At 39.1% G+C, this 14,728-nt stretch overlaps 2 protein-coding genes and 1 pseudogene across 12 annotated transcripts in view; 2 read left to right on the plus strand and 1 right to left on the minus strand.

Annotated features, from left to right (window-relative positions):
- Positions 1-14,728, plus strand: part of ZFP2 (ZFP2 zinc finger protein) — a 67,284-nt gene that overhangs the window by 35,016 nt on the left and 17,540 nt on the right. For 3 of the 11 annotated variants that reach the window (XM_028534237.2, XM_036032757.1, XM_036032761.1), the window contains exon 1: positions 12,578-12,671. The exons of 2 other annotated variants lie outside the window; for them this stretch is intronic. Coding sequence is in view for 4 of the 9 variants with exons in the window: in XM_036032755.1 (XP_035888648.1) it covers positions 12,541-12,671 (131 nt within the window). In the remaining 5 variants the exon portion in view is untranslated. Of the gene's footprint in view, positions 1-10,293; positions 10,356-12,412; positions 12,672-14,728 lie in introns of those variants that run through there. 6 more of the 11 variants (XM_028534238.2, XM_028534235.2, XM_036032760.1 and 3 more) reach the window with 6 other exon arrangements.
- ZNF879 (zinc finger protein 879) overlaps positions 1-14,728 on the plus strand; it is a 175,669-nt gene that overhangs the window by 34,989 nt on the left and 125,952 nt on the right. The gene's annotated exons all lie outside the window — the stretch shown is intronic.
- LOC114515023 lies at positions 4,823-5,872 on the minus strand (annotated as a pseudogene).

The following is a 14,728-nucleotide window of genomic DNA, read 5'->3' on the forward strand; positions in this document are numbered from 1 at the left end:
CAGATATGCACAACTGAAATTCTACAGGCAATTTTGGAACATTTTTGTCACCTCAAAATGAAACCCCATACACTCTATCATTGTCCTGTTACCCTATATACTTCCCAACCCTAAGCAACCACTCATCTTTTATGGCTCTATACATTTGTCTTTTATGGAGATTTCAAATGAATGGGATTATATATGTGGTCTTTTGTGACTTAGTATAGTATTTTCAAAGTTCATTCCATGTTATATCATGTAGCCCTTTTATATCTTTTTGGTATCCATTTTGTACCCTTTTAATGTCATTCCTTTTTATATTTTAATATTCCAGTGTATGCATATACTATGTTTTCTTTACCATCCATCATTTGATAGACATTTGAGTTTTTTCCACCTTGTGGCTATTGTCAATAGAGCTACTGTAAACACTGTGTGTAAATTTTTGCGCAAACATATGTTTTCATTTTTCTTTGCTATATACAAGTTGTGGAATTGCTGGACCATATGTTCACCCTGTTTTACCATTTGAGGACCTACCAAATTATTTTTCTTTCTATTTTTTATTACTATTATTATATTTTTAAGTAGTGTATGAGTCTTTCTATTTCTTTACTTTCTCACCAACACTTTCCTGACATTTTTATTTTGTCATCCTGGTGGGTGTGAAGTGAAATTACATGTGGTTTTGATTTGCATTTCCCTGATGGCCCATGATGTTAAGCATTTTTTCATCTGCCTTTTTTCCATTTGTATATTTTACTAGGAGCAATGCCAATTAAGGTCCTTTGCACATTAAAGAAAATCAAATCAGAAAATGTAGAATTAATTTTTTTATTTAAACTAAAAGAATCCACTCTTTACCCATATTTAATAGGGCTATTTATCTTTTTCTTATTGAGTTATGAGTTCTCTGTGTTCTAGATACTAGTCGCTTATTTTATATACGTAATATATATGTATACTAGTCCCTTATTTTAAATATATGAATATATACAAATAAATATGTGAGTTGAAATTATTTTTTCTGATTGTGTTAATTATTTTACTCATTTGATGGTACACTTGGAAGCACAAACATAAATTATTTTCTAATATTTTAAAATTATTCTCTGATCCATTGATTTTTAATTTTTTTATCTTTTTATTTTTAAAAAGATTTTATTTGGTTTTAGAGAGAGGGGAAGGGAGGGAGAGAGGGAGAGAAACATTGTGTAGTTGCCTCTTGCACACCCCCTACTGGGGACCTGTCCTGCAGCCCAGGTAGGTGCCCTGAACTGGGAATCAAACCGGGGACCCTTTTGTTTCCAGGTCTGCACTCAGTCCACTGAGCCACAGGTCTGCACTCAGTCCACTGAGCCAATCTATATTATTGATTTCTTGTTTCATTTCACTGTGGTTGGAGAACATACATTGTATTATTTCAATATTTTTAATTTACTGAGGGTTTTTAAAAATTGTTACTGCCTAGCATATGGTCTAGCCTTGAGGATTTTCCATGTGCCTTTGAGGTTATATAACCTGGTTGGGGGAATGTTTTATAGATGCCTGTTAGACTTAATTGGTTATAGTGTTGTTCAAATTTTCATTTTTATTAACTTTAAAATAGTTGACACTATTACAGATGTCCCCATTTTCCCCTCTTTACCCACCTCCCCGCAAACCCTGCCCCCCTCCCTCTGGCCATCACCACACTGTTGTCTGTGTCTACAAGTTACACATATATGTTCTTTGGCTAATCCCTTCATCTTCTTTCACTCAGTTCCTTCTTTCCCCTCCTCTCTGACAGCTGTCACTCTGTTCCATGTGTCCATGCCTCTGTTTCTATTTTGTTTGTCAGTTTTGTTCATTGGATTCTCCCTATAAGTGAGATCATATGGTGTTTGTCTTTTCCTGACTGGCTTATTTCACTTAGTATAATAATTTCCAGGTCCATCCCTGCTGTTGCAAAAACTAAGATTTCCTTCTTTTTTTTTATGGTCACACAGTATTCCATTGTGTGATGTATCACAATTTTCTTATCCATTCATCTACTGATGGACACTTGGGCTGTTTCCGGATCTTGGCTATTGTAAATAATGTTGCTTTGTACATAGTGGTGCATATATTTTGTGTGAATTGGTGTTTCAGGATTCTTTAGGTATATTCCCAGAAGTGGGTTGCTGGATCAAAAGACACTTCAGTTTTTAATTCCACTCATACCTCAGTACTCCTCAGCTTCAGAACTCATTGAACCCTGTACTCATTGCATTTTGATGACAGGAAAAGTTTTATTACTGGTGCTTGAAGGGACTCATCACACTTGCTAGAACTTGTATGAGTCATGACACCACACTGCAAGAGAAAATGCTTTATCATTCATTGCTTGCTTGGTGCCCATTGGTTTCAGCACACATCACAAGTTCTGGAATGAATTAATGACAAGTACTGAGGTACCAGTGTAGTTGAGGAAATTCCATACTGTTTTTGACACAGGCTGCATCAGTCTACTTTATCAGCAGCAGTGCACTAGGGTTCCCTTTTCTCCACATCCTCACCAACACTTATTGTTTGTTGATTTATTGATGTTAGTCATTCTGACAGGTGTGAGATAATATGTCTTTGTGACTTTAATTTGCATCTTCTTGATAATTAGTGATGTTGAGCTTTTTTCTCATATGTCTATTGGTCATCTGTATATCCTCTTTCGAGAAATCTCTACTCAGGTCCTTGGATTATTTTTTAATTGGATTGTTGGTTTTTTTGAGTGTTGGATAGTATGAGTTCTTTATAAATTTTGGATATTAACCCTTTATCAGATGTATTGACAAGTATGTTCTCCCATTCTGTAGGTTGTCTTTTTATTTTGTTGATGGTTTCCTTTGCTGTGCAAAAAGGTTTTAGTTTGATGTAGTCACATTTGTTTATTTTTTCTTTTGTTTTCCTTGCCTGAGGAGATATACCAGAAAAAATATTACTATGAGCAATGCCAAAGGTTTTAGTGCCTATGTTTCCTTCTAGGATTTTTTTTATGGGTTTGAGTCTAACATTTAAGTCTTTAATCCATTTTGAATTTATTCTTGTGTTCGGCATAAGAAGGTGGTCTAGTTTTATTTTTCTGCAAGTATCTGCTCATTTTTTCCAATACATTTTATTGAATAAACTATCTTTAGTCCATTGTATGTGCTTACTTCTTCTGTTAAATATTAATTGACTATAAAGGTGTGGGTTTATTTTTGGGCTCTCAATTTTTGATCTATGTGTCTGTTTTTATGTGAAAGTACCATGCTGTTTTTATTACTATGGCCTTATAGTATAGTTTGACATTAGGTAGTATGATTTCTCCAACTTTGTTTCTTTCTCAAGATCACTGTTGCTATTTGGGGTCTTTCATGATTACATGTAACTTTTGGAAATATTCATCCTAGTTTTGTGAAATATGTCATTGGTATCTTGATGGTAATTGCATTAAATCTATAGGTTGCTTTGGGTAGCATGAAAATTTTAATGATACAAATTTTTCCCATCCATGACCACAGTATGTGCTTCAGCTTATTTGTGTCTTCTTCAATTTCTTTCTTTGGTGTCTTATAATTTTCAGAGTACAGGTCTTTTACATCCTTGGTTAAATTTATTCCTAGGTATTTTATTCTTTTTGAAGTAATTGTGAATGGGATTGTTTTAGAAATTTCCCTGACTGATGTTTCATTATAGTTATATAAAATGCAACTACTTTCTGGATATTAATTTTGTATCCAGCTAGTTTACTGAATTCATTTATCAGTTCTAGTAGTTTCCTGGTGGAATTTTTAGGGTTCTCTATGTACAATATCATGTCTTCTGTAAATAATGACCATTTTATTTTTTCCTTTCCAACTTGGGTGCCTTTTATTTTTTCTTCTTGTCTCCTAACTGTGACTAGGACTTCCAGTACTATGTTGAATAAGAAAAGTGATAGCAGATATTCCTGCTTTGTTCCCAATCTTAATGAGAAAGCTTTAGTTTTTTTCCCATTAAGAATGATTCTAGCAGTGGGTCCCTCCTATAGGCCTTTATTATGTTCAAGTATGTTCTCTCTGTTCCTACATTGCTGACAGTTTTGATCATAAATGGGGGATGGATTTTATCAAATGCTTATTTGCATCTATTAGTATAATCATGTGATTTTTATCCTTAATTTTGTTTATGTGGTATATCACACTTATTGATTTGTGAATATTGTTCCAACTTTGCATCCCCGAGATAAATCCCACTTGATCATGGTATATGGTCTTTTCAATGCATTGCTGTATTCAGTTTGCTAATTTTTGAGGATTTTGGCATCTATGTTCATCAGGGATATTGGGCTATAATCTTCTTTTTTTGTAGTGTCTTTATCTGGTTTTGGAATTAGGATAATGCTGGCCTCATAAAATGAGCTTGAGAGATATTCCTCCTCTTGAATTTTTTGGAATAGTTTGAGGAGAGGTGTTATTTCTTCTCAGAATGTTTGGTAAAATTTACTTGTGGAGCCATCCAAACTGTTTGTTGGCAGTTTTTTTTTCTTTCCATCACTGCTTCAGTTATAGTAGATGTAACCTGTCTATTCAGATTCTCTGATTCTTCCTGATTCAGATTTGGAAGATTGTGTGATTCTAGGATTTACCCATTTCATCTACATTGTTCAATTTGTTGTTATATATAGTTGATCATAACATTTTCTTACAATCTTTGGTGTTTCTGTGGTGACATTCATTCCATCTTATTCATTTCTGATTTTTATTTGGGTCCTTCTTTTCCTTATTGATTCTGGTTAAAATTTTTGTCAATGTTGCTTATTTTTTGAAAGAACCAGCTCTTGGATTCTTTGATCTTTTTATTGTTTTTTTTTCCAATTTGTAAAACTGGGCCATATTAATGTTCCTTACAATAAAATAGTTCTCTTGATGGCTGCAGACATGTAAACCATTGTAATAATTGTAGTATGCAGAAACATCACAGTCAGATTTTCCTGATTGGTGCACAATCTTCAATAATTACAGGGAGTTACTTGTATGAAACTGGTGTCAAACCAGTAAGACTACATTTGTACATCCATCTTTTTCAGGATCATTGGTAACCTGGGCATATTTTCCCCAAATAACCTTGCCTCCTTGGGTCACAAGGCCTAACTTGTTTACATTCACCTCGATGACAGTACATTTGGTAATAACACCCAAAGTCATATAAAAGGGGGATGAGGGATTCTTCTTCACACCAAGTGTTGGCAGGCAAAAGGTGACTTTCAGTTCAGGATGTGTTACATGGGCCTTCTTGATATGTAAGCCCATTGGCCTAATGAATCTTTCATATTTAGGTAGTTTTTGAGTAAAGCTATGTCCGACAAAGCAGACTTTAGTAACCATCCGCTTCCATACTTCTTTCTTTCTTTTTCCTGTTTGAAAAAGATTTTCAAATATTTTCAATTTTTAATATCTCTGTTTCTCCCTGGGCACGAACTTTGGGTAGAGGGATTTTTCATTTTCCTGCTTTCTCTTTTGGTTTTTGTTTAATCATATTGGAAAGTACTTTAGCTCAGGATTGTCCCTCTCTGTCCAGTAGATAAGCAGGTACTGCTCCTTGAGCAGGCTTTTCATGATTCTTTTGTTTGGTGTTTCTCTTTTCATGCATCTTGATAGTCTTCTTCGTTTTCTCAGCACGGCACTGTTTATGGTAGAGCTTAGCCTTCAGACCAATCATCATTTTTTCCTTCTTGGAATGTTCATGAGCCTCTTGCTTTTTTCTTTTTCTCATGGTAATCAAAATAATATCCATAGTGCTTACAGTGTAACTCAATATATTCATTTTGTGGCATGGTTATGGCTGGCGGGCTGATGGTGCAGTCCTCTGCATGTGAAGAAGTGGTCAATTTTCAGGTCTCGGAGACTCACAAACCAAATCCATGTGCCCTGCGACAGGAAAGGAACACTTCTACGAGGACCATCTCCAGTGAAAGCACAACATACTTGTTCCAATTTTCTGTTCTCAGCTTCTCTTTTTATTATTATTATTATTATTATTATTATTATTATTTTAAGGCTCTATTTCATTTATTTCTGCTCTGATCTATTTATTTCCTTTCTGTTACTCTTTTTGGGCTTTGCTTGCTGTTCTTTTTTTTTGGTTCCTTTAAGTGTAAAGTTATATGTTTTATTTGAGTTTTTCTAGTTTCTTGAGATAGGCCTGTAATGCTATGAATTCCCTTCTTAAGACCGCTTTCCCTGTGTCCCATAGATTTTTGGTTGTTGTGTTCTCATTTTCACTTGTTTCAAGTTGTCTTTTGGTTTCTTTATTGATCTCATTGTTGACTCATTCATTGTTTAATAACATGTTATTTACCTCCCATGTCTTTGTGTATGTTTCAGTTTTCTTCTTGTGATTGGTTTCTAGTTTCATAGCATTATGGTCCGAGAAGATACTTGCTATGATTTAAATCTTCTTAAATTTTGTGACTTGTTTTGTGTCCTAACATGTGGTCTATACTTGGAAAGGTTCCATGTGCACTTGAAAAGTATGTATATTCTGCTGCTGTGGGATGAAATGCTCTGAAGATAACAGTTTGATCCATTTGAACTAGTGTGTCATTTAATATCACTGACTCCTTGTTGACTTTCTGTCTGGAAGATCTATCCACTGAAGTCAATGGGGTGTTAAAATCTCCTACTATGACTGTATTTCTGTCAGCCTCTTCCTTTATGTCTATCAAGATTTGCTTTACATATTTAGGTGCTTCTATGTTGTATGCATAAATGTTTATTAGGGTTATAACCTCTTTTTGGGTTGTTCCCTTTATGTAGTGTTCTTCCTTGTCTCTTACTATAGCCATGGTGTTAAAGTCTATTTTGTTAGATATAAGCGTTGCTACCCCAGCTCTTTTCTCTTTCCATTTGTATGAAATATGTTTTTCCATCTTTTTACTTTTAGTCTGTGTGTATCTTTCATTTTGAGGTGGGTCTCTTGGAGACAGCATATATATGGGTCCTTTTTTCTTATCCATTCAGCTACCTTATGTCTTTTGATTGATGCATTTAAACCATTTACATTTAAAGTGATTATTGACAGATATATATTTACTGTCATTTTATTTTTAACTGTTTTCCTCTGGGGTTTTTCTTTTCTTTCTTCTGCTCCTTCAAGCAAGTTCTTCTGTAGTTGTTTCAATATTGGTTTGGTGGTAACAAACTCCATTAGTTTTTCTTGTCTGGGGAGCTCTTTATTTCTCCTTCAATTTTAAATGATAGCCTTGCTGGGTAAAGAAGGCTTGGTTGGAGGTCCTTGCTTTCATCTCCTTGAATATTTTGTGCCAGTCACTACTGGTCTGAAATGTTTCTGTTGGGAAATTAGATGACAGTCCTATGGGAGGTTCCTTATAAATAACTGTCTTTCTCTTGTAGGTTTTAAGATTCTCCTTGTGTTTAGGCTTTGCCATTTTAATTATGATGTACCTTGTTGTGGGCCTCTTTGGGTGCATCTTGTTTGGGGCTGTCTGTGCTTTCTGGACTCCTGTGTCTTTTCCTTCACCAGGTTAGGGAAGTTTTCAATCATTATTTCTTCAAGTAGGTTCTTGATCCCTTCCTTACTTTCCTCTCCTTCTTGTATCCCTGTGATGTGGAAGTTGTTATGCTTCATGTTGTCCTAAAGGTCCCTTAAACTATCCTCATTAAAAAAGGGTTTTATTGGTGTTCTGCTTAGGTTTTTTCTACCTTGTCTTTTGAATCACTATTTTAATCCTGTGCTTCTTCTAACCTAACCTTCTTCTAACCTGTTTATTTCTTCCAGTGCATTATTTATTTCAGATATTGCATTCTTTATTTCTGACTGGTCCTTATGATTTCTAAGTCTTCTCTCACGCTGTTGAGCATCCTTATAGTCATTATTTTAAACTGTATCTCTGATAAATTGCTTGCCTTCAATTTATTTAGTTCTTCTGGAGAGTTCTTTCATTCTTTCATTTGGGGTGTTTGTTTTCCCATTTTGGCTGCCTTTTTGTGTTTGTTTCTATGTATTTATGTTGGTCTGCAAAGACTGTTATGCAGACCAATGTCAAGACACTGCCTGTGACTGGCTCTGTTACCTGTTTGGAGCTGTCAGTGATTCACAGCTTGTGGCTTCCTTTGCTGGGTCTGAGTGTGTGCAGAAAAAACCAGGCTGCGCTCCAAGACTGGCTTTTACCAGCACTGGGCCAGGGAGAGGGTCAATTAATGTCTCAGAGGTCCCACAGATTTGCCTTTTCCTGCAGGCTTTGTGTTAGGCTTAATCACTGAAGGTTCCTCCAACTGTACTCCTCAGCAGCTGAGCTTTAGTTCCACAGGGTGGGGCAGAAGGGTTCCTGTGGGTGGGGCTATTGCTTCCACTCAGGCTGATGCTACTTGGAATGTGGTGCTCTGCCTGAGAAAGGCGGCCTTTGTAGTATGGGGAATAACTTAGCACAGGGATCCTCGCAGCTGTTCCTTTAGTTCTCTCCCCAGGGCCACCAGCTCCAGACTCTCTTCATGTGTCTCTAGTCCACTCTGCCCTCCTTGTGCTGGAGCCCAGGGTAAGTGGCTGGAAACAAAATATTGTGCATTGGCCCTTTAAGAGGCTCTCTCAGTCTCCAGGCATCTCTCCCTGGCAGAGAGAAACCCCTTTGCTTTTCACAACTGGATGTTATCTGGGTTCTCTCCAGTTCTGGTGCTGTAAGATGGGAGCCCAGCTTGGGGCTTAGACCCCACATTTCTCAGGGGGAACCCCTGGTAACTGAAATGTCTGTCCAAAACTCAGCTGCTACCCACATGAGCCCAGCGGGCTCTCTTGAGCCTCCTCCGCACTCCCTACCAGTCACATTGTGGTGATGTGGTTTCCTCTGTCTGTCTGTGGTTATAAGGCTTCTTTCCAGCTAGTGCTCAGTTGGTTATTCAGGATGCTTTCTCTACAATTTAGTTCTAATTCCAGATTCGTCCTGGGAGAAGGTTAAGTGTAGCTTCCACTTACTCCCCTGCCATCTTGGGTCTCCTGTTCCTGTAATTTCTGTTGTTAGAAAGTCTTTGTAATCCAGGAGAAACTGTTCAGTTTAAGGTATTTGTGTTAGTGCACTGATATATTTTTTACTTAGTTTGATGTTATCTGAGTTACTTAGCTTGATTAAATGCATTGTGAAGACTTTCATATTTTCCAATATTTTGAAATAGTTTAAGAGTTGGGCACTAATTAAAAGACAATAATAACACATTTTATTTAGTACTATTGCAATAAGGGAGAAAGGCTTCAGTAAAACCAAGCTCAACTCCCAGTACAGCAAAGACAGCTGGGGATTAATTAATAGCAACCAAGGAGGTTAAGAGGGGCAGTGGATGGAAAATTACCAGAATTACACAGCAAGTTTGGGGGCATTCTTGTTAAATTGATCTGGCAGGATTGTTATAGGCAGATCGAGGATTTAGACGTCAAGGACAGGGGATTAGGAATTTAATTGGATATGAAGAATGGGGATTCTACCTAAACTGATTTAGTAGGAAACTAAGCTCCACAGGCCAAGAACAGGGCTCAGGGCCCAGCCCTAGTAGAAAAGAGGGCTCAGAGAAAACTGTCCAAAGTTTGGTCAAGGGTTAAATTTTTGTCACAGCAATAGAAACACGCAGAGGAAACCAGCATAATTTTTGGAAAACCAAATATTACACGCTAAGCTACCATACTGATCTACCCCACAAGGAGCGTACTTCTCCAAGTTTCAGCAGCAGAACTAACTGGCTGAATCTACCAACTCTGGCCACATATTTAATTGGAGATTTTGTCCGCATTCTATATAAATGATAATTCTGAAGTCCTTAGCACCTGACGCTGAACTAAGGAAACGGGCACTGTTACCATTATTCATGGAGTGCACACTAGGGACCCCAGATACTTCTACTTTTTCTACTCATTTTGATAACTCTGCTAGTGACTCTTCTGGGCTCCCTCTATTGCAGAAGAGGAAAGTGACACACAGTTGAGGTTGTTAGCTCCTTGTCCCCGCCCCACGGATCAGGCACGGTGAGGCACTTAGGAGAGGCTTCCTTAGGGTAAGTCGGGGTAAGGTCTTGGTACAGACCTTTCCGGCTGGACAAACCGCAAGGATACCTCTACGGGGACCGGTCTCCAAGCCAACGCCCCCACCCCGTGGGACTGCTGGAACCGACCCACTGTCCCTCCCAATCCGACTCCGGCACCTGCGCTACAGCGCTTATTTCAGGTCTGCGCCTGCGCACTCCAGCGTCTGCCTGCGCACTCCAGTTACACCTCCAGCGCTTGCGCTAAAGGCCCCGCCGCCTTGTGGGAACTGTAGTTCAGCGCCTTGGGGAGGTGGCTGACGGGCGTTGTTTGCATCGGCTTCTCCCGCAGGTTTTGGGCGCTGGGCGAGGGTGAGTGCGGACCTGGGAGTGGACGTGTTAGGGCTGGCCGGGTGGCGAGCGCCAGGTGGAGGCGGGGGTCGGACCAGCCCTGATCGCCTGTAGGCGGCTGAGGGGCTAGGGCCACGTCCTTCGGACCAGTGCGCAGCCGCTTACTTCGAAGGCTACGCCTCCTGCCCCGGGCTGGGAGCCGGTGGCCGAGGGCCGAGCCTGGGGCGAAGGAGTTGGGGGTAGAGGGCACCGAGACCTGAGAGTCTCCGCACACAGTCCTTTCACCACTTGCCTCTGGAGCAGCGAGGGCGGTGCGCCCGCGAGGGACCCTCGGTTCTTCCCGCCGCGGGCTTTTCGCGCTAGGCAGTCGGGGATGCTGGCCTGGGTGCGGGGCTCCAGACTCCAACCCCTGCCCTTTGTGTAAACAGCACTTCAGTGCTTGCCGCTGGTTTCCGATTCTGAGGGATGCGGCGTGGGCTCGCCTTGACCCGTTTCACCGACGGAATGCCAACTTTGTGCAGGTTCTCTGCCTCGGGGAATCCTTTCCTTTTCCTTCCTCTAATTTTTTAAAAAGCATTTTTCCCCTTTCTTACAACAATAACAAAAAATTCACTGTAGAACTAGAAAATTCAGTGGGCAAAAAGGAAAAAATTATTTGCATGTCGGAGTGTATATGTATATGAATGTATTCTTTTGTCCATTTGTTTTTAAAAGTGAGTTATGAAATACATTTGGTAAGGGATTTAAAATGCACAAATTTTAAGCTTCATGGTTTTTTAAAAAAAAAAACTAAATGTTTTTATCCATGTAAGTAACACTAAGTCAACATGGATAATAAACTTTAAAAACAATATTTTGAAAACATCTGCTTATACCAATTCCTAAAAATTGCTAAGTTGTAATTTTAATGAGTGCGAGGAAAAGTGTGTCTCTGCCATATTTAATAATTCTTTAGCCGTTTGTGCTCTCAGGTTTTATTCTGTTTTGTTCTGAGTATTATGAACAATATAGGCCACTTAGCTACATATATCTTTGCATTCTTGTCTCATTCTATAAATCTCTTCAAGTGAAATTTCTGGGCCCTACTATAAGGCTTTTGATACCTCTTGTTGTATTCCATCCAGAAAGGTAGTAATTTATAAAATTTGCAATATAATAGTGCCTGAATGACCCATACCAAACCTGGTGTACTTACTCTTTTCTAACTTTCTGAGAGGTGCAAGTGATAGGGTTGTTCAGATATGCATTTTGAATACTAATGAATATTTTTATGCTATTTGCATTTTGTTTTAAATGTGTTCATGTGATATGTGAGTGTGTTTCTTTACTCTGAGGAAATGTCACATTTTTATATGGTTAGACATGAAAACCTTGCCTTCATGTTTGGGCCTTTGGCATCAGTATGCCATCTAGTCTATTATGATGATCACAGAAATGCTCATTTGTATTTTCTTCTAGTTCTTTAGTTGCATTTTATGTGCAGATTCTTCTTTTCCAAATGGTAAGCCCTTGTGCCAAATTATTAGATAATTCATCCTTTCTTCACTGACATGAAGTTCATGTTTTTAATATCCTGAATTCTAGTATACAGTTTTTTTCTGAACTATTTGTGTTGGCAGGATATTAATTTGTTCCATGAACTCTTTTTCCCCTTTAGACACTATCATCCATGAGGATAGAGAGATTACCCTCTACCCTCCTGGGTGGTACCTGTTTGCAGCTGTATTCACCCCTTCCCACCCACAGGTAGTTGCAGGGCCAGGGCTTCTCAGGGAACACAAGAAGTCACATCTCTGCTAGGTATAGTCACAATGATTGCACATCAGTCTGCTAGTTTGAACAGGTGCCTGGTACACGGCAGGTGGTCAACAATATCTGGTGAATGAGTGATTCTACCATTCAGTAACACTGTGCTCTAATTATAGTAGCTTCATAATATCTGATGGGCAAGTTCTTGTTCACCACTGTTCCCTTTCAGAAATTTTTTGGCTGTTGTTATGCAACACAACTTTTTAAAAAAATCACCTTTTTCATAATTAACTTGAAAATATTATTAGTTTGGTGTAATTTGTATGTCTCTTGTGTTGGTATATATATTCCAAATAAGCTTAGTAAAATCAACTTACTAAAAATCCTACCTTTGTTTATGTAGATCATGTACACATGTTATTTGCTTTATCTGTAGGTATTTTATTTTTGGTTGTTGATGAAGTCTCCTTTCTCATGGCTTTTCTTTCCGTCAGCTCTACCTCCTCCTCCTGCCCATCCCTTAGGAAGGACCCCACAGGAAGGAAGGAGAAGGCAATGGCTGCTGGGCTGCTACCATGGGGAGCTCAGGTGAGTTCCTTTTTCAGTCTCTGACCTCTCCCTCATTCCTTACCTCCATGCTGCAGGTGGGCTTCACTGCAAGACAGGGCTGTTGCGATCTCTGAGTGTGGGCTATTTTCTGAGTGTGGGCTATTTTCCACAAAGCTTTCCCTTCAGTTTCACTCAGCTCTGTTCTCAGTTGTCACTTCCATATTCAGCTGGTCAGTTGAGCTCTTGGTGCTGTTCAAGTGTCAGAAAAGGAACAGGCATCGTGTGAGAGATGGTCCTGGTACTTGCAGGGCTAGGGCCTCTCTGGGAACACAAAAAGTCACATCTCTACCAGGTGCAGTCATGGTGATTGCACGTGAATCTGATTGTAAGAACAGGTGTGGTTGGCACACAGCATGTCAGTGTTCCAAGACCTGGGGAGGGAGAAGACCAGTGTGGCAGCCAGGAGAAGTCCCAGGGTTGAGTACGGGTAATGGGAGAGGATATGCTGTAATGCAGTCAGAATGGCCCAAGTTTCAATCCTGACTTTACCATTTAATAACTGTATTTTCTTGGGCAAGTGACTTGAGTTCCCCTAAAGCATTAGTTCCTCATGGTGATGATAGAAATAACAGATTAACTGAGTATTTGCTATATATTTGACATTGGTAAGAATTTCACGTGGCATATTCCATTTACTAATACCTACTTCATACATTTTTTGGAAGTTCAGGTGAAGTAACATAAGTAAAAAGTTCCCAGCATGGTTCCTAGGATGTTGAAGCAATAAATGGGTGGAGGCACCCTTAGCACCATTGCAGCCAAGAGCTTGGTGTTTAGAGTTTAGAGGTGGAGTGGAACGTAGCCTTGACTGGTAGTGAGGAGTCAGATGCACGGTTTGGGGTCAGGTGCCGGGAAGGAGGAATTTGTGTGTCAGTGAGGTGGTAGGTGTGGAGTGGCAGGAGTTTTGATAAGGGAGTTGGCATAGAACTTTTCCAGGGAGAAGCGGTGTCCATTCACTGGAGGAAATCAGGGAGCAAAGACGGTGAGTGAGGAGAGGAGCTTTCAGCTGTTCTGCCCTCATTGCTTTAAAATAAAAACTGCTAGTTTTTACTAGAACCTGGAATTACTGCTTCTCTGGAAAGGAACTCAAACATCAGAGGGACTTGGCCCAAGAGATCCTACATTTTATTTAATGTTTTTTGTGTTTTTTTTTTTTTTTTTAAGGTTAGGCTGACTTCACTGGTCTGCAGTCCTGAGGGACTCCTGGTCTTCTCTGTACTCATGAGATCATGTGTGAGGCTTCTCTTACATGTGCTTATCTATTCACCGCAGGAGCCAGTTTTAAGAAGGCTTCTTGAAGACAAGTATTAACTGATGTGATTTCTGTTTGTATTACTTTCTCTCTCTGATATCATCAAGCTCAGTTATAAAAGGCAACATAACTCAAAAAATGGGTGTTAGAGAAAGGAAGTTTCTAGAAGAGGGAGAACATTCAGAAGATTTTGGTTGATGAAGGTTATAGTTTCATTGTCACTGGCCTTGGTTTTATGTAGTTAAAATAGTGTTAATGAAGTTTTAAAATCTGCTTTATTTCAGGTATAATTTATATAAAATAACCCATTTTGAGCTTATACTTCATTGAGTTTTGACAAATATATCTCCTGTCTCCTTAGTCTCCCTTAATCTGGAACAGTTTCTCAGTCTTTGTCATTGGTGACTTTAACACTTTTTTTTTGTAATCCTCACCTGAGGATGTGTTTGTTTATTGATTTTAGAGAGAGAGAGACAGAAAGAAATATCCATTAGTTGCCTCCTGTACGTGCCATGACCGGGATCGAACCTGCACCCTAGGTATGTGCCCTGACTGGGGATCAGACCCGAGGCCTTTTTGGTGTATGGGACAACGCTCCAACCACCTGAGCCACCCAGCCAGGGCACCTCAACACTTTTGAAGAGCGCAATGATTGACCTGCCATGCATTGGTGCAACATTAGAGCTGTTTTCCTTTCTTCATCTTTCCTCCTATTCATTAACTGGTGATGTGACTATGAATTCTTCAAGTATTTGCCTGTAAGTTATATATGTATTTCTCACCT

The sequence above is a fragment of the Phyllostomus discolor genome, chromosome 8 (genome assembly GCF_004126475.2).
Source record: "Phyllostomus discolor isolate MPI-MPIP mPhyDis1 chromosome 8, mPhyDis1.pri.v3, whole genome shotgun sequence".
In the NCBI taxonomy this organism is placed as follows: domain Eukaryota; kingdom Metazoa; phylum Chordata; class Mammalia; order Chiroptera; family Phyllostomidae; genus Phyllostomus; species Phyllostomus discolor.